The sequence below is a fragment of the Pygocentrus nattereri genome, chromosome 23 (genome assembly GCF_015220715.1).
Source record: "Pygocentrus nattereri isolate fPygNat1 chromosome 23, fPygNat1.pri, whole genome shotgun sequence".
In the NCBI taxonomy this organism is placed as follows: Eukaryota; Metazoa; Chordata; class Actinopteri; order Characiformes; family Serrasalmidae; genus Pygocentrus; species Pygocentrus nattereri.
In genome coordinates this window covers 32,143,163-32,170,857 of record NC_051233.1, presented here as the reverse complement: position 1 = coordinate 32,170,857, position 27,695 = coordinate 32,143,163, and the positions used below count along the sequence as shown (strand labels likewise).

General features: G+C 45.0%; 2 protein-coding genes across 2 annotated transcripts in view; one reads left to right on the top strand and one right to left on the bottom strand.

Annotated features, from left to right (window-relative positions):
- Positions 1–682: 682 nt before the first annotated feature.
- yipf6 (Yip1 domain family, member 6) lies at positions 683–12,281 on the bottom strand. The gene is made up of 7 exons (XM_017723699.2): positions 12,199–12,281; positions 9,184–9,312; positions 6,946–7,024; positions 5,587–5,629; positions 5,318–5,443; positions 4,355–4,512; positions 683–1,212 (listed from the first exon to the last, which is right to left on the bottom strand). The coding sequence occupies exons 1-7, from the start codon at positions 12,229–12,231 to the stop codon at positions 1,091–1,093; spliced, it is 690 nt and encodes a 229-aa protein (XP_017579188.1). The 5' UTR covers positions 12,232–12,281; the 3' UTR covers positions 683–1,090.
- A 2,804-nt stretch (positions 12,282–15,085) lies between these two features.
- ophn1 (oligophrenin 1) overlaps positions 15,086–27,695 on the top strand; it is a 96,851-nt gene continuing 84,241 nt past the window's right edge. Inside the window, exon 1 of the mRNA XM_037533390.1 lies at positions 15,086–15,778. Within this exon, the coding sequence (XP_037389287.1) occupies positions 15,625–15,778 (154 nt within the window). The 5' untranslated portion in view covers positions 15,086–15,624. The remainder of the gene's footprint in view (positions 15,779–27,695) is intronic.

Genomic DNA, 27,695 nt, shown 5'->3' with positions numbered 1-27,695 from the left:
AAAATAAAAACTCAGTCCTATCATAGTGAGGACATTGGGTCCTCACAAGTATAGCAGTACATGAACATAGTTTTTGGCCTAATTTGAAAATGCCTGTTGATCTTCACATCGCGTGTAAATTTCTTGATAAATGGACCAAAAGAAACGGATCAAAATATCTTGGAAAAAAATTCTGGTTCCATTGACTTACATTAAAATTTAAGTAGATTTTTTCCTTCTCCTGTAATGTCACCGTTTTGGAGATACGAGGTTTTGTTCAGACGTGTTACTGCATGCAAACGTTTGAATATTCTGGACAAACATGTTCTGTTGATATTCTCAGTGTAAATAAGTGAAGGTAAATAATTAAGGTTCAACCCCCTGCGTGGATAAGCCCCCTACACTATACCAATAAGAGTCCTTGGGCAAGACTCCTAACACCACCTTCGCCTTCCTGTGTAAAAAACAATCCAATTGTAAGTCACTCTGGATCAGAGCGTCAGCCAAATGCCATAAATGAACAGAGCCTCTACAGAGAACACGCTTCTGCACATATTAACACACAATTTCTATTCATAGGCTGAATTTAACATACTGGGGGAAAAATATGAATTCCAAAAGGTGCCATAACTTTTGCACAAACCATGTGTTTTTTTTTAACGAACAAATAAACTGTAATTGTGCATTAAAATGTGCAGAAATTACTTTTTTATTGTCCAGGCGTGCCCAAACTTTTGCATAACAAGCATTCAAACACACACACACACACACACACACACACACACACACACACACACGATCAGACAGTTCTAAAGATTAGATCTATTGATTAATATTGAAGTGTAAAGATGTGGGTTTGTTGCACAAACTGAGAATCAAACTAAACTTCAAATCGCCGCTTCCTCTCTTCCTTCCATCTGTCCATCCAGCCAGCCCAAAGAACGAGGGATGAGGGAGAGGTGTCAGAAAGACTGGTGCATTTTAGGAGGCAGGTTGATTTCTTCCCTTTAGATCTCCGAAATCGTCCCTCGATCCTGACCAATCACGGCCTGGCTCTAAACCGGCCTGCTGGAGCTTTAGCTTATGTCCCATTTGCCGACTGGCTGAGAAGTTAATGAGATGGAGAAAAGGTCAGGATCATCCAGCTGATCACAAAGTAGAAGAGGAACACGGGGTAGACCACCAGAGCCTTCCGGTTGGGGGGCTGGCTGTCTGCGAGGAAGGCCGTGGAGGCTGCAGGAGGGAAAAATGACAAGACATTAAAGGAAAGTTCGGCCAAATGTTTTAACCAGTTTCCTCCCTTTCCATAAACCCAAATGATCTGTTAAGATGTGTTCAGTGGCTCAAGTTTGCTTTTTTAGTTTTACATTACACACACACACACACACACACACACACATATATATATATACACACACACACACATACATAAAGACACACATACACCCATTGACCACTTTATTAGGTACTGTTCAGTTGCTTGTTAACACAAATAGTTAATCAGCCAATCACACGACCGCAACTCACTGCATTCAGGCATGTAGACGTGGTCAAGACAACTTGCTGAAGTGCAGAAGTTACAGTGTGGCCAGGTGTGTCCAGTCAATACAGAACTGCCCTACACTGTGAATGGTACAGTGACCCAGTGGCCCAAACTACTGAATAACATCATTAATCCAGTCACTGTGCCTCTGCATGAACAACCCAGGCCTCATTTCATCGAGGTCGCATCATTAGGGAACGGCTGCTGGAGACTGGGGCACCTCAAATGGAGCGGCCTGCACTTTCTCCAGACCTCAATCCCATAGAAAACCTATGGGATCGGCTGAGTCGCCGTGTAGAGGCTCGTAACTCGGTACCCCAGAACCTCAATGACCTGAGAGCCGCCCTTCAAGAAGAGAGGGACGCCGCGCCTCAGCAGACGAGTCGACTGGTGAACAGCAGGAGACGTCAGCCGGGCTGTAATTGATGCTGAAGGGCGCGTGACGAGTTACTGAGATGTGTTGTTGGGGTTTACCTGCCACTGCTGCTGGCTCTGGTTTCAGTGGACTGAGAGGAGGAAATCACCGCCGCACGCTTCGACTGAAACGCCCTGCTTTCATGATATCACATCACTGCAGCGTGAACTTTTCACATTTTCCATAAATTTCGCCTGAAAGCCAAATATCACGACCTTTTTGTGAGTAGTGTATATATAAATACACACATATATTTATATATACACACAAATGTGTGTGTGTGTGTGTGTGTGTGTGTGTGTATACACGTGAAAACAGGCAAAAGCAGGTCTGACTGCACAGCGTCTGAGTGTGTGTGAGGCGTCGGCCGTGTTTACCACAGCGGCACGGATCTATCAGTGCATTAGAGCAGCCAGTTCAATCCGATATCAGCCCTTCCCAGCTTTCAGGAACAAAATAAAGCACGGCGCAGGGCGGGGGGCCGCGGGGGGCCACAGGGGGGAGAAAGAAGGAAACAACAATTCACCCCGAGTTTAACAAAACAAAGAAATCCCATAGGAAGAGAAAAGCTATGTTTGCAGCTGTTGCACAGCGCTGCACCGCCATCTGGTGGTGGAATGAGGAACTACAACACACACTCTGACGTCCTCTCTCAGGGGTACAGCACTGTGCTGCCATCTGGTGGTGCAATGAGGAACTACAACACACACTCTGACGTCCTTTCTCAGGGGTACAGCACTGTGCTGCCATCTGGTGGTGCAATGAGGAACTACAACACACACTCTGACGTCCTTTCTCAGGGGTACAGCACTGTGCTGCCATCTGGTGGTGCAATGAGGAACTACAACACACACTCTGACGTCCTTTCTCAGGGGTACGGCACTGTGCTGCCATCTGGTGGTGCAATGAGGAACTACAACACACACTCTGACGTCCTTTCTCAGGGGTACAGCACTGTGCTGCCATCTGGTGGTGCAATGAGGAACTACAACACACACTCTGACGTCCTTTCTCAGGGGTGAACAAACTTCATGTGTTGGGGGGCCAGGAAACAATGTTCATGGTGGGCTGAGTATACAGATAAAGATGGAAGGTAGGTCAAATTCAGTTATTCAAAAATGTATTTTATAACAATATTATACTTTGTTTTGTTAAAATGCTTAAGAAATCTAATTTTAAAAGGAAAATGAGATTTAATTCACTTATTTGGTAAGGGGGGGGGGGCGGCACCAGGCGGGGTCTTGTTTAGCCAAACCCAAAGTTATTGTTATTAGAAATAATAGAAAATTCTTGAACATATACACTAGAAGGCTATAAATAAAGCTTATAATAAAAGTAAAGAAAGAGGAGTTAGTGTGTCAGAAATTATTAGAACCTTTTTCTGGATACTAATTTTATTCATTCTGAATGTTTATTTTACTCAAACGTCATTCTGGATGTTCATTTTTTGTAGGATTTCATTTTAGATATTAATTATATTAGAAACTCTAAACGTTAATTTTATTAGAATGTCATTCTGGATAATAATTTTATTAGAATGTCATTCTAGGTATAAATTATATTATAAATGAAATTCATTCTGGATGTTAATTTTATTAAAACATATCTCTGGATGTTAATTTTAGCAGCACTTCATTTTAGATATTAGTTATTAGTTAAGTTAGAATTTCACTCTAGATGTTACTTTTATTTAAACTTAATTCTAGATATTAATTTTATTAGAACTTCATTCTGGATATTAACTTTATTAAAACTTAATTTTAGATGTTAATTTTATTAAAACTTAATTTTAGATCTTAATTTGATCAGAATTTCATTCCAGATAGTGACTTTATTAAAACAATTTTGGATGTTAATTTTATTAGAACTTCTTTCTGGATAATAATTTTATTAGATTTTAATTCTAGACATTAATTTTATTCAAATATATTTCTGGATGTTCATTTTAGTCGCATTTCATTTTAGATATTAATTATATTAGAACTTCATTATGGATGTTAATTTTATTTAAACTTCATTCTAGATATTCATTGTATTAGAATTTCATTCTGGATGTTAACTTTATAAGAATTACATTCTAGATGATAATTTTAGTTGAATGTCATTCTGGATATTAATTTTATTAGAACGCTATTCTGTATATTATTGTATTAGAACTTCATCCTAGATATAATTTTTTTAGCATTTCATTCTGGATGTCCGTGTTATTGGAACGTCACCGAGCTGCAGACGACGCTCAAACGACAGTGAAAGCTGAGTAACATCAGGTATGAAGTTCTAATAAGACCCAGAAAGCTAAAAGCTACAAAATGCGAGCTTCTATACTAAAATGACGAGCTTCAGCTGTTATGACCTTCCTCTGCTGTCGAGAGCTTGGCTGAGCATGAACGTGCGAGTGGGGCTGAGTTGGTCCATACCGAACGTCGACCAGCCGAAGGAGGCGGTGACCACAACCAGCCGGATGATGAAACCGCCCACTCCCATCGAGCCGAGGAGGACGAGACGACAAACCAGCATGGCCACGGTCAGCGGGAGAATACAGTAACCCAGCACACACAGACTCTGGAAGAACGATCTGCAGAGAGAAGGAGAACAGAGCCTCTAACCGCAGCTGCACAGACCATGTCACTGACACACACTAGATGGCGCTGGGGGGAGCGCTGCACGGCTCAGGTACAGAGCCTGGATTTAACACTGCACACTGTCGACTCTGAGTAGCGTAAGATTAAGATTACACTGAAGCATCAACACTGCCGGCTGATTGGTCATCAGATTGGAAGCAGGTCAATCTGACTGGTCAGTGATGAAGTGTTACAATCGAATCAGTCAGTAATGCGGGCGGATCTGACTGGTCAGTGATGCGGGCGGATCTGACTGGTCAGTGATGCGGGCGGATCTGACTGGTCAGTGATGCGGGTGGATCTGACTGGTCAGTGATGCGGGCGGATCTGACTGGTCAGTGATGCGGGCGGATCTGACTGGTCAGTGATGCGGGCGGATCTGACTGGTCAGTGATGCGGGCGGATCTGACTGGTCAGTGATGCGGGCGGATCTGACTGGTCAGTGATGCGGGCGGATCTGACTGGTCAGTGATGCGGGCGGATCTGACTGGTCAGTGATGCGGGCGGATCTGACTGGTCTGTGATGCGGGCGGATCTGACTGGTCTGTGATGCGGGCGGATCTGACTGGTCGGCGATGCAGGTTATCATACCGGTCAGTGATGTGGCTGTTTCTGATTGGTCAGTGAGGTGGTTAAGTGATTGGTGAGTGATGCAGTGATGCGGGTGGATCTGACTGGTCATTGATGTAGTGATACGAGTTGATTTTATTGGTCGGTGATTCATTGATGTGGCTGTTTCTGATTGGTCAGATTACTCACATGGTCCCGCCCAGCAGTTTGGAGTTGAGGGTGATGATGATGGAGCCGAACCAGACAATGACGAAAACCTCAGCAAACTGCGGACCCCCGTCATCCTTACTGTCAGCTGATCCACCCTGCAGCATCCTGCCCCACACACACACACACACACACACACACACACACACACACACACACCTTTTACACCAGAGCTTGGCAGTGAAGCTCCTGCTCCATTACGATCATTAGCTGTACGCAGTGTTTTAGTGTTTTCTGTGTGAATCACTCACAGCGCCAGGGTAACACACAGCAGTAAAGGTCCCCACAGATCCCCTATAGAGAGACACACAACAAGTCCTTTAAACTGTGAAAGGTGATTCATTTGAAAGTCTTCATCGTTTTCTCATATATGCTACGTTGTATTTTACCACATACCGTAAACGATGCAAGACACGTTTGAATTTGTATTAATGGTTATTTCTGCTATTTAGTTCTACAAAATGGATAAAAAACATCCAACCAAACTTCAGCCAACAGCAAAAAATCCTCATCAGAAAACACAGTAATTGTGGGGTGACAGATGAGGATGAGGAGCAGCAGCAGATGCTCTAGATCTAGATGCTGAACTCTCACAGCCTAAGAGCAAGGCTAGGAAAACATTATATTTTCAGGACAAACATTTGCTCTTAGAATCATTCCTAAGAAAAAACTATATTCCCAAAAGTTGAATTAGAGCCAGGCCTTCTCGTCCAACATCAGTGTCTTCCCATAAACACACTCCTAACCCTTGTGGAAAACCTTCCCAGAAGAGTTGAAGCTGTTATAGCTGCAAAGGGTGTGCCGACATCATATTAAACCCTATAGATTAAGAATGGTTGGTTAGTGTAGTGGTTAGCACCTCTGCCTTCTACACTGTAGACTGGGGTTCAATCCCCCACCTGGGCAAACACTCTACACTATACCAATAAGAGTCCTTGGGCAAGACTCCCAACACCACCTTGGCCTCCCTGTGTAAAAATGATCAAAGTGTAAGCCGCTCTAGATTAGAGCGTCAGCCAGATGCCGTAAATGTAAATGTAAGAATGGGATGTCACTCAAGTTCATATGCGTGTGAAGCCAGACGAGCGAAAAAGAAAAGAAGAGAATTCTTAAGAAGTTGTTTGAAGATCAACAATTTCTTGCAACCTTTTTCTCAAGAATGAAGTTTAGAAAAAACACGTTTAAGAAGATTTTCTTTCTTAAGACTTTTAGTAATCTGGCCCTGATATCTTGGCTACTAATAATGACAACGTGAACCTTTCTCACCGAGTCTTCAGAAGACTGGCATTTGACAGATGCTCTCAGGCAGCGCGACTAACAATGTGATCGTTTACAGGTGGGGGAAGGTGGTGTTAGGAGTCTTGCCCAAGGACTTCTACTGCTATAGTGACGGGTGCTTAGCCAGACAGGCGATTAAACCACAGTCCACAGCGTAGAAGGTAGAGGAGTTACCCACTACACCAACCGACGATGTTCAGTGCCCATAATATAATAAAATGGCCAAATAATGATGTGAACTGTTGCTGTTCTTCTGCCGAAAGGCAATGAGTTTGCGTGTGTGGATCAATGGGTTAAATGATTCGGATAAACACTGACATTATTATACTCACAGTCTCGGAGCAGAGCTGAGCTTTTCTTTGGATACAACACATGGACAAACTTCTGACCCACCGCTTTCAAATCCCTCAACTGCAACACACACACACACACACACACACACACACACACGAAACACCAGGTCAGGTCGAAAATCCAGCTTCGAGAATAAGCATGAACTCAGAACCGCCCTAAACGTGTGCGGTAAAAGACGCTTAAAGGGGAGCTCTGAGTATTTTCCGTGTAATTAAAAGGTTAAGATGAGAACAGAGCCGTTCAGGGCGGCTTGGCCCTAGATAAACTTCAGAACTCAGAACTGTTCACAGTGGTGGTGATAGGAACCAGACGTCCACCTCTAAAGACTCCCTCACAGAAAGTTCCTACATGAGATGGTTATGAACTCACTGCCTGATGACTGACATGCACTCAATAATCTGATCATAATCGGATTTCTGCAGTTATTGGATCATTCAAGTGGTCGTGTGAACAGCTCACTTTGATCTCAATGCAATAAAGAGGCTGGATTTTAGATCAGTAATCAGATTTCTCAGGGTGAACTTCGGATTTCTCCGTCTGAGTATGTGTGAAAACAGACGGCGGGACCGGAAATAAGCGAGAAACCAAATACACACTTGATGAAATGAAGGATTTAAATATTTTTCATCTTCTAGACGATGTCTGTTCATATTTTAAGGTAAAGTGGCGCAATGTTTTTAAAAACGTTTGGGTTTTTAAGTTATGTTTACGTCGTGTCATCGTCTGGGAGTTTATCAGCTGGATGTAAAGCAGAAATCTGATAACAGTCTGACTCATGTAGACCTGGAGTTTCCCCGTTATCTGATTACTGTCTGACTCATGTAGACCTGGAGTTTCCCCATTATCTGATTACTGTCTGACTCATGTAGACCTGGAGTTTCCCCATTATCTGACTACTGTCTGACTCATGTAGACCTGGAGTTTCCCCATTATCTGATTACTGTCTGACTCATGTAGACCTGGAGTTTCCCCGTTATCTGATTACTGTCTGACTCATGTAGACCTGGAGTTTCCCCGTTATCTGATTACTGTCTGACTCCTGTAGACCTGGAGTTTCCCCGTTATCTGATTACTGTCTGACTCCTGTAGACCTGGAGTTTCCCCGTTATCTGATTACTGTCTGACTCCTGTAGACCTGGAGTTTCCCCATTATCTGATTACTGTCTGACTCCTGACCTGGAGTTTCCCCATTATCTGATTACTGTCTGACTCCTGTAGACCTGGAGTTTCCCCGTTATCTGATTACTGTCTGACTCCTGTAGACCTGGAGTTTCCCCATTATCTGATTACTGTCTGACTCATGTAGACCTGGAGTTTCCCCGTTATCTGATTACTGTCTGACTCATGTAGACCTGGAGTTTCCCCATTATCTGATTACTGTCTGACTCCTGACCTGGAGTTTCCCCGTTATCTGATTACTGTCTGACTCCTGTAGACCTGGAGTTTCCCCGTTATCTGATTACTGTCTGACTCATGTAGACCTGGAGTTTCCCCATTATCTGATTACTGTCTGACTCATGTAGACCTGGAGTTTCCCCGTTATCTGATTACTGTCTGACTCATGTAGACCTGGAGTTTCCCCGTTATCTGATTACTGTCTGACTCATGTAGACCTGGAGTTTCCCCGTTATCTGATTACTGTCTGACTCATGTAGACCTGGAGTTTCCCCATTATCTGATTACTGTCTGACTCATGTAGACCTGGAGTTTCCCCATTATCTGATTACTGTCTGACTCCTGTAGACCTGGAGTTTCCCCGTTATCTGATTATTGTCTTTAAACACTCAGTGTTTTAATATAAACAATTCCGGCCATATGTAGAAACAATAAAAGTAAGAAAAAATAGTTTTTTACCATTAAAAACGCCACATTATTACATGAAATGGTCTGAGACATTGTTTTATGACAGTTTTGCAATAATATTTTAGCCTTGCGACCTTCAGATTTTCCACTATTTTCCATCATCATCACTCCATATAAACTTGTGTAGGTTCTCTGGTGGTTCTAGACAGTAAATAAAATGTCTATATCTGTGTTGTAGTCATGACGACCCCTGGTTCCTACCACCACCACTGTAAAGAGATCTGAACCATCTCACACCAAATGGCTCTGAATCAGTCTGATTAAATCTCCAACAGGAATTTATGGAGAAATGCTGAACATGAGTTTGTGTGTAGGAAGTGATCCCTCATTCAGAAGCTCCATGGAAAACTTACAATAGTGTCCTTTACAGGCTCGTCCAGCGTAGAAATCTCATCGTCTCCACTCTGAGACCTCACCGGCACCGCGATATCTCCTTCTACCGGAATATCCTCCGCAATCGACACGTCAGACAAACCTGCAAACTGACCACACGAAACAACCGGCAAATTATTTTCACCCAGCTTCCTGCTCATCGAAGTATCTTCATTTTTATGGGAGCAGGTTTATGGATAATGATCTGAGTTTTCTTTTCAGAGGTACTGTTAAAATCCCATGTTCCAGCTATTTTGGTCCAAAGGTGGTTAAACATCTCCCTGGTTTGGCTGTTGACATCACAACAAGGCACTGAATATGAGAGCCTTTGGCTTCATTAGCAAAGTAGGACTTTTAGCAATGCTGTTCCTTCAGTTTTGAGAATACACAGTTTTATATGTGTAAAATCAACAAGAAAACATGCTCGTGATACATTATACGGACAAAAGTATTGGGACACCCCTCTTATTATTGAGTTTTGGTGTCTCAGCCACACCTATGACTAACAGGTGGATCAGATTAAGCAAATAGCCTTGCAGTCTCCATAGACAAACACAGTCAGTAGATAGTCATACTGATGAGCTCACTGAATTTAAACAATGTCAGAGGATGCCGCCTCTGCCACAAGTCAGTTTGTGAGATTTGTTCTGCTAGATCTGCCCTAGACAACTGTCAGTGCTATTACTGTGAAATGGAGGGATCTAGGAGCAACAAAGCAGTAGACCAGAGTGGGACCGCTGAGTGCTCATAATGTCTATGCTCTGTTGAATCATCACTAAAGAGATCCAAACTGTCTCTAGAAGCAACATCAGCAATGCACATTAGGAGCTTCACGAAATGGGTTTCTATGGCTGAGCAGCTACACACAAGCCCAAGATCAGAAATCACAATATCAAGCATCGTACGGAGTAAAACGCCACCAATGGAGCGGTGGAAACGTATTCTATGGAGTGACCAATCACGCTTCTCTATCTGTCAGTCTGCTGGATGAGTCTGGGTTTGTCGAATGCCAGGAGAACGCTACCTGCCTGACTGCACTGTGTAGCTGTAAAGTTTGGTGGAGGAGGGATGATGACATGGGGCTGTTTTTCAGGGGTTGGCCTAGAACCCTTAGTTCCAGTAAAGGGAAATCTTAATGCTTCAGCACCAAGACATTTTGGACCGTTGTACACTTACAACTTTGTGGGAACAGTTTGGGGAAGAACCTTTTCTGTTCCAGCAAGACTGACTGAGCCCCAGTGGCCAAAGCAGCTCCATAAAGGCCTGGCTGGGCAAGTTTGGTGTGGTAGAACTTAACTGACCCTCACAGAGCCCTGATCTCAACCCCATCCAACACCTTTGGGATGAACTAGAATGGAGATCATGAGCGATGCCTCCTCGTCCAACATCAGTGTCTGACCTCACAAATGCTCTTTTGGATGAATGGACAGAAATTCCCACAGACCCTCTCCAAAATCTGTAGGGAGCTTCCTGGAAGAGTGGAAGCTGTTAGAGCTGCAAAGGAGGACCAACTCCACATTAATGGCCATGGATTCAGAATGGGATTCCTAAAAGATCCGGTAGGTGTCCCAATACTTTTGTCCATATAGTGTATTAATGTTGTGATTATTTAACTCCAGTAGTCACTAATGAGCTCATCCCATTGGCAGTTTGGCCTTGATCAATGTAGCCGTGCTCTTCACTGTGGTCCAGACCTACACTCTTAAAAAAATATGGTTCTACGAGGGTTCTTTATATTAAAAAAAAAGGTTCTACATCGAGCCATGGACGCTCTAAGAACCATCGGCATGCATGAATGGATTTCTGAATGGTAAAATGGTTCTTCATATTGATGTAGAAGGAGTTCTGCTGTTATTATGATGACAAATTTGTAACTGTAGAGAAATCCTTTTTGGTGCTAGCTATGTAGAACCACATTCTCAGTCAATCTGAAGAACCATTTCAACACAAAAGGAAAGCTTTAAGCATGCAAATGGTTCTCTGAGCATTCGTGGTTCAATACAGAGCCACTGTCTTTAATGAGGAATCCATGAAGAGCCATTGTTTTTAAGAACGCAGGTCTAGAACCAGACCAGGTCCAGACAAGTAGGTCCAGATCAGTAAAATCAGATATAATGTATAAAGGAGTCTGAAGCACTGCTAACGTTACTCTGAGAGGCTGTGAAATTCTTCCGCTCCACCTTAAATGGTTATTAAACGTTGACGCCTCGGGCTGAAATCAGCTTCTTATGAGAAGCCTTAGTTAGAGACGTTTGATGATTACGGACACATCAGGACCAGATCAGGCCTAGAACAGGTCCAGATCAGGCCCAGAACAGGCCTAGATCAGGTCCAGATCAGGCCCAGAACAGGCCTAGATCAGGTCCAGATCAGGCCCAGAACAGGCCTAGATCAGGTCCAGATCAGGCCCAGAACAGGTCTAGATCAGGTCCAGATCAGGCCCAGAACAGGCCTAGCTCAGGTCCAGAACAGGCCTAGATCAGGTCCAGATCAGGCCCAGAACAGGCCTAGATCAGGTCCAGATCAGGCCCAGAACAGGTCTAGATCAGGTCCAGATCAGGCCCAGATCAGGACCAGATCAGGCCCAGATCAGGACCAGATCAGGCCCAGAACAGGTCTAGATCAGGACCAGATCAGGCCCAGATCAGGACCAGATCAGGCCCATAACAGGTCCAGATCAGGCCCATAACAGGTCCAGATCAGGCCCATAACAGGTCCGGATCAGGCCCGGATCAGGCCCGGATCAGGCCCATAACAGGTCCAGATCAGGCCCGGACCGCAGCAGCGCGTCCACAGTTCTCAGTCATCGGGCGCTGCTCCGTAAAGAGCTCCACGCTGAGCTGCACCGCCAATAAACTCCCATTTATCTCGCTACGGACACACACAGCGGCCACCGTTAAGACGGAGAACCGTCCCCAACAAACCCACACCAGAACCGTCCGACAGTCGCGGCGGGTTCCGACATTAATCTTCATAAAAGCGCGTAAATCTCTCACCAGGGGTTTATTTACGTCCTCCACGTCCGCCATGTTCCCCAGACAACGCGGATGTGCTACGTCATCAGCCTGTGCTGACGTGCACAAAGACAACGCGACTTCCGCGCGATCTGCCACGCGCACTCTTATTATTATTATTATTATTATTATTATTATTATTATGCGGTTTATGCTCATTTTTAATCATATCATATGTGTAACTATTAAATAAACCTGTATTGTATTATATTTTATTATTATATTTTAATGATATTTAAATTCAATGTTAAATATTAAATTATATTTAAGTTATATTTGAATTTGGGTTAAGGGGCGCTGTGCTATTTAAATGACAAATAAGTTTAAAGAAATTTTAAATTATACTAATAATTGTGATTCTTATACCATATTTTATTTTGTTGTATTGTATTTATTATTTTCATTTAATTATATTTATATTTAATATTAAATATTACATTGTATTTAAATTATGTTTAATTGTGTGTTATAGGCGCTGTTATATTTAAGTTATAAATTATAATTTAATGTAAATTAATTAAATTAATTATAAATTATACTAATATTACATTTTTTATTATTATGTTATATTTTATATTTTATATGATTGTCTTATATTTTAGTTTTATATTTTCATTGTGTTTATGAAATATTAAATATTAAATTATATTTAAATTATGTTTGAATTTGGGTTAAGGAGCACTGTGATATACATGATATACAAGTATACATGATAATTAAATGTAAATAAATTATGAATTATACTTATGTTTTTTTTATTATTTTATATTATTGTATTATATTTTATTATTATATTTTAATTATACTTACACAGAATATTAAATATTATATTGTATTTAAATTAATTTTGACTTTGGGTAGGGGGCGCTGTTGTGTTTAAATCTGAGTTTGGGTAGGGGGCACTGTGGTGTTTAAATCTGAGTTTGGGTAGGGGGCGCTGTTGTGTTTAAATCTGAGTTTGGGTAGGGGGCACTGTGGTGTTTAAATCTGAGCTTGGGTAGGGGGCGCTGTTGTGTTTAAATCAGAGTTTGGGTAGGGGGCACTGTGGTGTTTAAATCTGAGTTTGGGTAGGGGGCGCTGTGGTGTTTAAATCTGAGTTTGGGTAGGGGGCGCTGTTGTGTTTAAATCTGAGTTTGGGTAGGGGGCGCTGTTGCGTTTAAATCAGAGTTTGGGTAGGGGGCGCTGTTGCGTTTAAATCAGAGTTTGGGTAGGGGGCGCTGTTGTGTTTAAATCAGAGTTTGGGTAGGGGGCGCTGTTGTGTTTAAATCAGAGTTTGGGTAGGGGGCGCTGTTGCGTTTAAATCTGAGTTTGGGTAGGGGGCGCTGTTGCGTTTAAATCAGAGTTTGGGTAGGGGGCGCTGTTGTGTTTAAATCTGAGTTTGGGTAGGGGGCGCTGTTGCGTTTAAATCAGAGTTTGGGTAGGGGGCGCTGTGGTGTTTAAATCAGAGTTTGGGTAGGGGGCGCTGTTGCGTTTAAATCTGAGTTTGGGTAGGGGGCGCTGTTGCGTTTAAATCTGAGTTTGGGTAGGGGGCGCTGTTGCGTTTAAATGTGAGTTTGGGTAGGGGGCGCTGTTGCGTTTAAATCAGAGTTTGGGTAGGGGGCGCTGTGGTGTTTAAATCAGAGTTTGGGTAGGGGGCACTGTGGTGTTTAAATCAGAGTTTGGGTAGGGGGCGCTGTTGTGTTTAAATCTGAGTTTGGGTAGGGGGCGCTGTGGTGTTTAAATCTGAGTTTGGGTAGGGGGCGCTGTTGCGTTTAAATCAGAGTTTGGGTAGGGGGCGCTGTTGCGTTTAAATCAGAGTTTGGGTAGGGGGCGCTGTTGCGTTTAAATCTGAGTTTGGGTAGGGGGCGCTGTTGCGTTTAAATCTGAGTTTGGGTAGGGGGCGCTGTTGTGTTTAAATCTGAGTTTGGGTAGGGGGCGCTGTTGCGTTTAAATCTGAGTTTGGGTAGGGGGCGCTGTTGTGTTTAAATCTGAGTTTGGGTAGGGGGCGCTGTTGCGTTTAAATCTGAGTTTGGGTAGGGGGCGCTGTTGTGTTTAAATCAGAGTTTGGGTAGGGGGCGCTGTTGCGTTTAAATCTGAGTTTGGGTAGGGGGCGCTGTTGTGTTTAAATCAGAGTTTGGGTAGGGGGCGCTGTTGCGTTTAAATCTGAGTTTACGATGTAACGATATAAAACTCACCACAGGGACATTCGGCACATCAGCAGGCCTCGATCTGATAAGAGCAGTGTCCAGGTCTCTTAGGTCCTCAATCACCGCAGTTTCATAAATAATGGACATCACAGTTAAGGTGATAATCATGGTCCATTCTCTCAAAGATCTGGACGCCAACACTGCCCACAGTTGTATAAACACCCAGATACGTCCCCAACAATCTGTTAAAACCTTGTATTTTTGTAGCGTTGACTGAAGAATTCCATTCTGGTTGCAGTAACATTGTTAAAAATCGCATAACTGAGTGTTTTTATTGAGTTAGGATTTACTCACAATGGCGGTGATGGGAACCCGGTGTCGCCATGACTACAACACAAATATAACCATTTTATTCCCTCTCCAAACCCACCGCAGCGGTGTTATAATGGCCTTTCATGCCTCTCTGCCTGAATAGCTTGTGTTTAAAACATATGTGCTGTGAGCTGGATGTCTGGTTCCTATCACCACCACTGTGAACAAATGTTTGTTGGCAGTTTTCTCGAGAACGAAGCGACTCATGCCAACCGTTTCTGGAGGAACGTGTTTACGTCTCAACCCTTTGTTTTTCTGAGAAATCTTAAAACTTCAGCGGCCTTTCCCTTTAAAATGCCCCTCCACGCCCATTTTTCTCCGCCACAATGCCGCCCTGTGTGCTGCGTTTTCGGGGTCCTGTGTCTTTAAGGCTGCTCCTGTAGGAGGGCCTTGTGCATCTGACCATCCTCCTCCACAAGGAGGTTCTCCCACAACGAGGAAAAGTGAGCAGGATCCCTCAGCGGAGCGAGGAGCTGCAGAGACGAGCGCCTTGGGGTTGTTTTTTTTTTTTGGTATTAATTAATTAATGAATCAATTAAATCCGCTGATTCTCAGCGCCGCTCTGCTTTGAGTTCGGGGAGCGTTTGAAGGAGTTCGCACCGCGCCGTCTTTGCGCAGCTGCAGCGGGACAGGGCTTTTACTGCTGCCTCAGCCAAATGTGGACTGACTTAACATCGCCGGCGCGCACCGTCTGACCCAGGCCCGCCTTTCTGGACTGTATGGACCCAGAGTGACCAGAAAAAGGAGGCAAAAAAGTGAGGCGTGACGTCACTTTTATTATTGAGCCCCCCTTCTCCTCCTCCTCCCACCCCCACGTCATCCACCGATATCGATCCGTATCGATCCGAAAAGTGTGCTCCAAGTGGAGGAGGGCGAGTAAGCCGGGGGGGTTAACAGGTCAGATAAAGAGATGGGGCATCCCCCGCTGGAGTTCAGCGACTGCTACTCGGACAGTCCGGATTTCAGAGAGAGGCTCAAATGCTACGAATCGGAGCTGGAGAGGACGAGCAAGTTCCTCAAGGACGTCATCAAGGATGGGAACAACGTCATAGGCGCCATACGAGGTGAAGAAAGTAGCTTATTCCCCTTCAGAAGGGGCTCCCCTTCCTCCAAGCGCCTTATTTCGTTTCCCACCTGCTTTCCGACAGAAGCTCCTCCTCCTGCCCAGGCGATCCCGGGTCTGCGCTGCTAGCCAAACCAAGCGGGGCGGCTGGTGGCCAATCACGGCGCAGGAGGCGTGGCTTGTGCCTAATACGGGTGGGAAAGGAAAGACGCCCTGTTTTGAAGTGCTGGTAGAGTCAGAAAGACTTTTGCTTTGCTTTCTGTTATGAAAGCAGGACGTGTATAAATGCAGCGCAGATTTAAAGCCTGTGAAGTCCATCATGACAGTTTTCCCAGCTTGTGCTTTCCCTCAGCTGTAAAGTGGGATTAATCGTGGGATTGGGAATGGCCTGGGCCTGGCTGGGCCTGTGTACACAGAGCAAGTGGGCAGATGGCTGGCCGGTTATTGTGATGATGGGCTACGCGCTGCAAGGCCTCCCTGTCACCTCTCTGCTCGTTCACGATGGAACAAACAGCTATTTACAGCTACAGAGAGCCGTGGGGTGAATTAGTCACTGCTGTACGCGCTTAAAACGGAGATAAGGGAACGTTCTGTTTAGAACCGTGAGGTTTTTGGTGAAATGGTTGTGCGAGGTTCTGTGCAGCACCAAAAGGGGTTCTGCTGTTGTTGTCTAGCTTGTAACCATAGAAGTAGCTTTCAAAAAGGTGTCAACATCGTTCTTCATCATTCTGAAGAACCATTTCACCGTGCAAAGAACGGGGGTCTGTGTAGAACAGGGTGTTACTAGGTAGTTGCTATGGTATCCCAGGTGGATGCTAGGGTGTTGGTAAGTGGTTGCTATGGTATCCCAGTTGGTTCCAAAGGGGGGTGTTAGGTGGTTGCTATGGTATCGCAGGTGGTTCCAAAGGTGTTGTTAGGTAGTTGCTATGGTATCCCAGGTGGTTCCTGGGATGTTGCTAAGTGGTTGCTATGGTATCCAGCTTGTAACTATAGAAGACGCTTTCAAAAAGGTGTCAACATCGTTCTTCATCACTCTGAAGAAACATTTCACCATGCAAAGAACCGGTTAAGCGCGAAAGGGGTCTGTGTAGAACTTATGGTTCTAAATAGAGCTGTTCTGTTTGCTAAAGAACCCTTGAAGAGTCTTTTTTAGCTTTAGTGTGATCCGAACCTACGGCCTGTTTTAAAGGGCCTGTATCACAGATAAGGCCAATGTTCGGTGCCATGAATTAATATAATGTTATGAATTCATCGTGTTTGTGATGTCACAAAAAACAGTGTGTGCATTTGCATCTATTCAACGATTCAGCCTACAGTACACTCTGAGAAATAAAGGTGCTAAACTGCCCCTCTCGTCACTGGGGTGGGACCCTCAAGGCTCCATCTCGGTCCCTTTAGTCAGGGAACATAATGGAACCATAATCCACTGAAATGATGTGTTCTAAGCTGTATTGACTCCACACACCCCGCCTCGCCTCGCCTCCAGGCTTTTACTCTACTGCTCTGTTTTAAAGCATTCGGTTATGAAAAGGAACAAATACCAACTTTTCACCTGGAGAACCTGATTTAAGGTTCACAATCAGACCTTAGAACCACTGTAGAACCTTTGAGGAACATTTGCACTGTTTATACCTTGATGGTTGGGTGCCGGAGCCTGTCCCAGCTGTCATTGGGCGAAAGGCAGGACACACCCTGGACAGGTTGCCAGTGCGTCGCAGGGCATCACAGAAACAGTGAATTCAAAACAGGCTTAGTTTCCATAGGCCCCAAGTTTATTTTCATGGACCCCCCCAAGATTTTTGATTTTGAGACATTTAGGGGGTCTAAGTGGTTAATTAGGGGGTCCTGTATCTCACACCTTGTATATGGCATCAAAAAGCTTCCTGCAGTTGTTGCGAAGTCAAGCTTGTAACGAGTTCTAGTTCTGTATAGAACCATATGCAACACATTCTCTATGAATCTGAAGAACAACTTCACCATGCATAGAACCATGATTGCTGTGGTTTCCCAGGTGGATGCTAGGGTGTTGCTAGGTGGTTACTATGGTATCCCAAGTTGTTCCTAGGGTGTAGCTAGGTGATTGATAAGGTATCCCAGGTGGATGCTAGGGTGTTGCTAGGTAGTTGCTATGGTATCCAACATGGTTAGTAAGTGTTGCTAACGGCCTCATTGCGATGTATCTGGGTGCCCTCCATTCATTTCTATGGGGAAAATTTTGTCATTTAACAATGATTGTACAAAAACTGTACGTCTGATCAAAAAGCTGTGCACAAGCACACCATTCCCAGTCAGACCGAACATTCCGAAGTTGGAATGGCATCGATATGGGATGAATTAGTTAACAGAAAACCAGCATAATAATAATAATAATAATAATAATAATAATGCATTTACATTTTACATTTATGGCATTTGGCAGACACTCTTATCCAGAGCGACTTACAACTTGATCATTTTTACACAGGTAGGCCAAGGCGGTGTTGGGAGTCTTGCCCAAGGACTCTTATTGGTGTAGTGTAGGGCGGTTCCGCAGGTGGGGACTGAACCCCAGTCTACAGTGTAGAAGGCAGAGGTGTTAACCACTACACTAACCAACCACATGGATATAATAATGGGTATAAGATGGTACACATGGGTATAATAATAATAATAATAATAATAATAATAATAATAATAATAATAATAGTAGTAGTAGTTTAGTAGCGAACACTGCAATATTAGATTAGAAGACGCTGAAGAGGGACAGTGAGCAGACGAGAGAGAAAAGCCAGAGCCTGAGTGGCACCAATGGAGGTGGATAAATAGGTGTGGTAGGCTGAACAACCACACACACACACACACACACACACACAGGTCACACATGCCTGTGTGCTGCTGATCTCAGAGCAGCTCTCTGTGTTTCCTCCTCAGCTCACACGCCTGCCTGGCTGGTCTGAGAACAGCGTCGCAGAGCGCTTTACCCCACGCTTCCTCCCTCGCCCTCACACCATCAGCGTCTGAGGTCTGTGGCTGGGGTCGCCCGAGGCTGCCGGCCTGGTTTTAAAGAGCAAATATCATGCGAAATGAATCTTCTCACTTTTTTTTTGTTATGAGAAAGTTCGACGTCGAAATGCAAATGCGGTCGAATTTAAAAATGCCACGTTGGCTCCACAGATCCGGCCTACAGCAGTTTAGCCCCACCCACTCACACTGAACTTTAGGGGTGTTTCAGTGGCCTATCAGAATAGGTAGCAAACCCAGCCTGTTTCCATTATTACTATTATATGACTGATTATTATATGACTAATAACGGATTATCTTATCTTATTTTAACACATGAACCCACACAAACCTGGTGGCGTAAAACTAGTAAATTGTAGGAAATGAGCCCTTTAAAGAGCTTTTAGGGCTCATTGTGTTTCTATGGATACACAGGAGGCATATATAATGTAGTCTAGATGGTGTGTGTTACTTGTAATATTATTATAAATGATACATTAGCTGTCTATATTAATGATTATGATGATAATTATTGCCATCGCTTTGTTTTTAATTGATCTATTTTAGAGATGCACTGATTCATGGCTTTATGGGTCTATAGGCCTTAGGTTACTGGGTCTGTGGGTCTATAGGTTCATGGGTCTGTGGGTCTATAGGTTCATGGGTCTATGGGTCTGTGGGTCTATAGGTTCATGGGTCTATGGGTCTGTGGGTCTATAGGTTCATGAGTCTATGGGTCTGTGGGTCTATAGGTTCATGGGTCTATGGGTCTGTGGGTCTATAGGTTCATGGGTCTATGGGTCTGTGGGTCTATAGGTTCATGGGTCTGGAATCCCTGGAGACGGGGGGGTGGTGGGAGCGGTGGTCACGATGGCCCAACAGCGAGGGACACGTGCCGTGACTAAGTGATTGTGATGGTTTCCTCTCTGAGAACGAGGCAGCGCCGGGGAGCTGGTTTGAGTCAGCAGGGCTGAATTCCGCTGAGTTACAGAGGCAGAAAGAGGAAGACGACAATTTCCCCTTTTCACACAAACACACAGGCTTAATTGCCTTTAATTGCTCCAATAATGAGCCAGTAATCTTGATGTAAATGAAACGATCAATATTTACCTTAATGATGAATCTGCAGTGGTCAGTTGGCGGTTTGAATGATCTCAGTTGTGCTGCTTCTCTCGTTTACAGTAAGACAACCGAGCCTGATGGACCCCCTGATGGACCCCCGTTAACATGCATCAGCTCCCCTGACCGTATAGTTCCCCTCTGTAGTTCTACAGTTACGGTTCCGTGTAGAACCATCTACAGCACATTCTCTGAAGAAGCATTTCAACATGCAAAGACCTCGTTGAGCATGCGAATGGTTCTTTGAGCGTTCATGGCTCTATATTGAACCATTGTAATTACCTAAGAACCCTTGAAGAGCCATGTTTTCTCAGTGAGGTTCTTCTTGATCAGCTACACATCTGTTCAGACCTCCAGCGCTGAGTGGTCTTCTCACGGTGGAACGATGGACAGAAGCACCTTTTAAGCGCCGTTTATCTTGATTATATGACCACGTGTGGCTTAAACATCAAACGCAACCCACAGCGTTTTATTACTGTAGGTCTAATGACGTAATTACATCTCATGATTGGTCATGGAACTCATGATAGCAGCCCTAGTTCAACCCTATTTGAGCCCGAAGGCCGTCCGAGTGATGGCGGTTATTGTCCGACAGCCAACGCCGAGGAATTCCGGGTTTCTCTTCCACTTTTCATTCTTCCGTTATTACGCTGTTCCCTCAGCATCACCACTGCAGCTCCACGAAATACGAGAAGACAAAACCACTTCCTTCTCCTCCTCCCGCTGCTGCAGCAGAGCTTCTGCAGACTCTGCAGAGCTGGAGCCTCGCAGTGCAAACAGAAACGCTACACCGCTGCATCTGCACCACAGCGCCGAGAAGGTCGGCTCACGTCTGCAGTGGAAACCGTGGCCAGTTTCAACCACACGTCAAACTAAGGCACCAGTTTCTCAAAACATGCGGGAAACTAAAGGCGTAAGATGTAAACAAAGTCATTTCTGTGAAACGTCACGTTCTACATACAGCATACACACCGGTCAGGCCTAACGTTCTGACCACCTCCGTGTTTCTACACTCACTGTCCACTCTATCAGCTCCACAGACCGTATAGCTGCACTCTGTAGTTCTACAGTTACAGACTGTAGTCCATCTGTTTCTCTGATACTCTGTTACCCTGTTCTTCAGTGGTCAGGACCCCCATGGACCCTCACAGGGCAGGTACTGACATGGTGGCGGTGTGTTAGAGTGTGTTGTGCTGGTATGAGTGGATCAGACACAGTAGTGCTGCAGGAGTTTTTAAACACTGTGTCCACTCACTGTCCACTCTATTAGACACTCCTACCTCGTCGGTCCACCTTGTAGATGTGAAGTCAGAGACGACAGCTCATCTGCTGCTGCACAGTTTGTGTTGGTCATCCTCTAGTCCTTCATCAGTGGTCACAGGACGCTGCCCACAGGACGCTGCCCACAGGACGCTGCCCACAGGACACTGTGGGTTGGATATTTTTGGTTGGTGGACTGTTCTCAGTCCAGCAGCAACACTGAGGTGTTTAAAAACAGATGGACTACAGTCTGTAACTGTAGAACTACAGAGTCCAGCTATACAGTAGGTGGAGCTGGTAAGGTGGACGGTGAGGGTAGAAACACGGAGGTGGTCATGATGTTATAATGTTTTGAGGCTGAGTGGGCAACATGACAATATGTCAGAGTGCGCTTTGTGGACGTCATCAGTACCTAAAGAAGACTGACCTCCTGCATGCGTCGCTATAACATGAGCGTCCTCGACCTGGTCATTCAGACGTAGTTCAGAGTGAAGCGCTGAATAAACTGGGTTTTATTGTTCGTTCTTTACAGCGAGAGCTTTAAACCGAGGCGGGCTTTGCCTGCACTGTGGACTGTTGTGACTTGCCCTAATTATACCTGCTGACAGGTGTGACTACCCTCCAGCACCTGGGTCACACGCTTTGGGACAGCTTCCTTTTAAATTGGCAGTGCGATGTTTTGACCGGCGCATGGGAAACCGGGCTACGTAGAACCACAGACGGCGCCACCCAGCACACGGCCTGTTCACCAGACTCCGGCGTCCGGGCTAGAACAACCCGGTTAAAGAACAGGTTCTACCCACAGGCTGTCAGGCTTCTGAACCAGCTGTGAAGCTGTGGGTCCGTCCCCATTTCACTCAGTCACTCTGTCAGTGTTATTATTATTATTATTATTATTATATTATATCATGTCTGCTATGGACAATAACACCTTAACACTAAGCCACTTTAAATCACAACACTGAGTCACTTAAGTACCTTTAAAATGTATATTGTGTCTATATTTTGTGTATATTTAATATATTAATATTATTATTATTTTTTTTTTAAATATATATTTTACTTTTACCGGCTCGATCCCAATAGCCAGTGAGCTTGGTGCTAAGTGCTTACCTAAATCAGAATCCTTTATTGATCCCAGAGGGAAATTGCAGTTACAGTTGCCATTTATCTAAAAGAATAAACAGTTTAATAATTTAAAACAAAAGAGAGAAATTTGCAATATTTACACGTTTAAATTCTTACGAATGCAGTAAAGTGGCTGTGAAAATAAAAATGAAACACACTGTATAAAGCAGTTTAAATCATTCCACCTCTGAGTTTCTGCACATATTACTGAACATAGTCCGGCAGATGGTGAAGGACTTCAGGCGCCTCAGAAGATTGAGACGACCTTGGCCCTTCCCATAGAGGGCGTCAGTGCGTGATTAGCCGTGTGGAGGTGCTCAGGAATGTCTAATGGACTTGATGATGTGAATGACTCACTGTTATCTATATACATGTCGTCATGAGCTACATTAGCAATGCTAACAGCAGTCTAACTTCTCTCTGGGCTTCAGTCCATGTTTATACATAACAGTGTGTCATACAGCTTCAGAAACCACATCACCAGGTCCGGTAGAGATGATGTAACTCACCAGGACGACAGTCAATATGATACTAATTAATTGGGTTTTTATTTGAGGTAAGAAAACTGGCTAAATCTGATTTTTGGCATTTTTGGCCAAGCTAAGGCTTTAACTGGCAAAGCTAAGGCTGTAACTGGCCAAGCTAAGGCTGTAACTGGGCAAGCTAAGGTTTTAACTGGCCAGGCTAAGGTTTTAACTGGCCAGGCTAAGGTTTTAACTGGCCAGGCTAAGGTTTTAACTGGCCAGGCTAAGGTTTTAACTGGCCAGGCTAAGGTTTTAACTGGCCAGGCTAAGGCTTTAACTGGCCAGGCTAAGGTTTTAACTGGCCAGACTAAGGTTTTAACTGGCCAAGCTAAGGTTTTAACTGGCCAGGCTAAGGTTTTAACTGGCCAGGCTAAGGTTTTAACTGGGCAAGCTAAGGCTGTAACTGGCCAGGCTAAGGCTGTAAATGGCCAAGCTAAAGTTTTAACTGGCCAGGCTAAAGCTTTAACTGGCCAGGCTAAGGTTTTAACTGGCCAGACTAAGGTTTTAACTGGCCAAGCTAAGGTTTTAACTGACCAGGCTAAGGTTTTAACTGGCCAAGCTAAGGTTTTAACTGACCAGGCTAAGGTTTTAACTGGCCAAGCTAAGGTTTTAACTGACCAGGCTAAGGTTTTAACTGACCAGGCTAAGGCTGTAACGTTTTTTTCTCTGTTTTTGACCAGATTTTTACATTTCTGACTCAAACTGACGGCCCAGCTCTAATCCAAGATTTCCCAGAACTTTGATTCACAGCCGCATCTGGACTTTGCTTCCTGGTTACAATGTTATTGTTCTAAAAGAGAAATTCATGGTAACATATCGCGTCACTAAGAAGACCGCGTTGGCAGGTGAGCTGCAGCTCGGCTGGATCTCGTCTCACCGTCACTGCAGACTCAGCAGGAGATAAACACCAACAGCACAGACCACAATGACCACAAGCACATGATCAGATATGTAGACGCTTTAGATGCTCCTCCAGAAACACTACGAGGAGAGGGTTATCTAGATCAGTGGATCCGTATAACCTGCACTTCTCCAGAGTTCCGAACGTTCCAGAGTGAGATCTTTTATAAAAACGAATAAAAGTGGAGCCAAAAACTGCCGAACCGCTTAAATAATAAACTCAGACACACAAATGAAGATGAAGCAGCTTCTTCTTCACCAGCTTCTCACCTGAGCTCTCCGTTCCACCTTAAATGGACCTGCAGTTACACTGAGGCGCCTTAAACGGAGAGCGAGTTAGGAAAGTTGGTGAATGTGGAGCAACATCAGCTTCTCAATAAATACATGAATTCACCTCAATAGAAGCTCCTTAATCAACAAACCCCTCAAACGTCCTCTCGGAGGAGGTTAATGAGCAGCTACCGAGCAGCTCAGCAGAGCAGCTGCTGAACGCGCCTCACTGGCTGATCTGACGCCGCGTCCCAAACCACACACTCCTGCACTTCACCTCCTGCACTAATGAGTGCACTTCTAATGGGAGGATTTTACACACTATTTAGTGAGCTAGTGTGCGGTTTGGGACGAGGCGCCAGTAACGCGGCGGGAAATCTCAGCCGTTTAGATTTCGGCTCTCATTTGTTAATCACTACAGCAGCCAATCAAATAAGAGCAAGTCAAATACATTGGTTACATTACATAGCCTGCCCTGAGGTCAGTTCTAGTGGTATACTGAACTATTTAGTCTGTTCTGATGGCGTAGAGTGTGAAGAACTGCAGAACTGTAAAAGCTCAAAGCGCACAGTTACCTATACAGGGGCAGTCGTGGGCTGGAGGTCAGGGAACCGGCCCTGTGACCAGAAGGTCGCCGGTTCGATCCCCAGAGCTGACAGCACATGACTGAAGTGCCCTTGAGCAAGACACCTAACCCCCAACTGCTCCCCAGGCGCTGCGGATTGAGCTGCCCACGTGTGCTCACTGCCCCTAGTGTGTGTGTATTCACTAGTGTGTATGTGGTGTTTCAAGTTCCCTGTTGTGGGAACGCCTAACTTAAAATGGGAAGTGTTTTGAATGCTGAAACACAATGACTTTTTTTTTGGGAGGAGAGGTAGAGCCAAGCCTGCCAGCTGTGGTGACCATCAGGCCTGGGTAATGCTGAGGGACAGTGGATGGTGGAGACCATGGGCTGCTCACACATTGCGTGGATTATTTGGGGAAGTCCTGCAGCCACAGCTGTCCCGCGGACAGTGGAGCTAAGCTCCAACAGGTCCAGTTGGCTAAATATCCTATTTCTATGAACAATAGACTTCCTCTTTGAAGATTATAAGCTGCAAACTACACCAGTTTCCTTTCCTTCTTCTTTGGCGTGGATTGGTACGCAGTGGGCGGAGGGCACGGTCAGCGTTTGAGAAACAGCTGATTTCAGGTTTTTTAGCTGCTGGGGCTCCGACAGCAGCTCACAATGCCATACTAGAGCCCGAGTAAAATTCCCCTCTAGGAATTCTGTGGTTATCACTGAAAAATGAGCAAGACAGGACACAGAAAACTGGCAAATCGAGCCCCTTGGCAGCCCCCGTTTTCAGATTTTCAGGTTGTGTTAGCTTCCACATGTCATCCCAAGGCCTGCAGGCCAGGTCAGGCCCAAAGCACAGTCCTATCTAGCCCAATTCAGACTACAGTCCCCAGCATGCACTGCAATGTAATGCCCTAACCCTAACCCTAACCCTTGGACCTGAGTTATGAGGGGCAGTGGTTGAGATCTTCCCTCTGAAATGAGACCCTCTAATAAAAGAGCATCACTTCATTAACAGCTATTAGCGCCGCTCTGTAGGCGACCCTGCCCGTCTGCAGGGACAGCAGAGGAGGGGAAAGTTCAGCTCCTCACTGCTGGGCTTTAGTTAGGGATCAAACGCCTTCAAAGAGGGTGGGGCAGTTATTTATTATGACCCCCCCCCCCCCAATTCTTCAGTGGTAAGAAGCTGAAGTCAGATGTTCACCAGATTTTCATTCGGATTTTTCCGTTCCGCCTTAAACGGAGCAGCAGTTCCATTCTGGCGCTTCACTGTCAGAAGTGCTGGACTATTTAAGGTGGACCGGGAAAGTTAGCTAGCTAGCTGCCAAGACATTAGCATACTGTTAGCGATAGGAGAAAAGAACCATAATGCACTGAAGCCACATTAAACTGTTCTCACACTTGTGGGTTCTCTTTAGTGGCTCATCTCGCCGGTTTGGAGGGTCATAGAGCCCAAACACTTCACCCCACCCCTCTATCTCAACAAGAATCAGGACACCCCACCCCAGACGTGAACATGCAAAACAGAGGGGTAGGGCTAAGTGGTAGGGGCGAGGGGTGAAATGGGATTTGGTATTCGGGGGGTCCCGTGTTGGGTGGCCCTCCAGCGTTTGCTCCCTCACTGTAACCGAGATCTTCCTCATCTCCTCCTCTGTCTCAGTGTGAGAAACGAGGAACAGTCCCTCTTCATTCCAAACCCTCGGGAAACCGGGCGAGTTTTCAGGTTTACAGAGCCGCTGCAGCGCATTGGAAAGTTTTATCAGAGGAATCCGGGCCGAGTTGCAGTTTCTAGGCTATGAAGGACCGACTGGGTGGACCCAGTCTGCTACAGCGCCACCCTTAGGCAGAGCAGCGCAGGAGCTGTAGTTAGTTAAGAACACCAAAGAGAGAAGCCGAGAAACAAGGAATCTGTATTTGAGTGTCTTGTGTTTCTGAACGGACAGCATAACATCATTATGAGCTTATTTTCAGGGACCCCCAGAATTTCGATTTTGAGACCTTCAGGGGGTCCAAGAGGTTCACTATGGGTCCCAGACTACACAGGGCCCCTTGTATTTTGCACCTGGAGCACATAGGCCTGCCTTGTGGGGACGTTTTTTTTAATATTTCAAATATTGTCCTTTGATATTTCATGGTTTTCTAGCAGTGTCTATATTTGACCTAAAAATAAACGGTGGCCAGGTCAGTTTGTATTAATATTATTTAAGGTATTTGTTTTTGGCCGAGGGATTTGTTGAGGTTTTTGATTGTGGCCCTTTTAGTGGCTGAGTTCGACACCCCTGTGTGTAATGCTAGCTTTGAGTAGTGTCTTCTGTGATGGGGTCAGGGCGAAGTGTGTGTGTGTGTGTGTGGAGGACAGAGTTCGTATTGTTGTGTGGTTTGGAGATGCCAGACCCTCCACCCTCACACACACACAGCCTTTGTGTCCTTAACGGTCGGAGAGAGAGATTTATTTAGGTTTTCGTCAGACTGTCTCTTCAATTAGAGCAGAGTCACTTCAGAGACCAAGACAAAGCTGAGGGGGGGAGGACGGAGAGGTGGGGGGGGGGGGGGGGGGGTCGGACTGAGCCATAAAACCGCTGCAATATCAGGTTCAGCTCAGTTTGGTCAGTTTCTCCAGATCAGTATTAATGCTGTTTTGTTCCAGCCGGTCTGTAAAGCTTCTTACAGCCCGTTTAGTTTGGCGAATGGTGTTGGGTTCATTTCTGGCTGATTCCAGGTTGTTCAGCTGTTCTTCTGTCACAGCTGCCGACTGAAAAGCTGCTCAGTGGAGACGACAGTTTGGGAATTTAGTGTCGTCTCGTCTTCAGAGTCGGACCAAATCGGCTGTCGGTCAGATGTGGTCTTAACAGCGTCCGTTTTCTGTTTGAGGCAAAGAAGTAAAAGCGTTCAAATGGCTGAGCGTCTCCTACAGCTGTCAGAGTCGTTGCTTAGCAACGGCGTCTCAGTGGAGTGATACAGTGCAAAAAACTCATGATGTTACGGTGAAATAACAGCTTCTCAACCAATCAGCTCGCGTGGAACCATATGCAGCACTTTCTTCTTCAATCTGAAGAACCATATCCCCTTACAAAGAACCCTTTAAGCGTGCTAATGTTTCTCTACAGTACTCATGGTTCTAAGCATTGCCTTTACTAACCCTTGAAGAACTGTCTTTTTGTCTTTTGTGGTTGTGACAT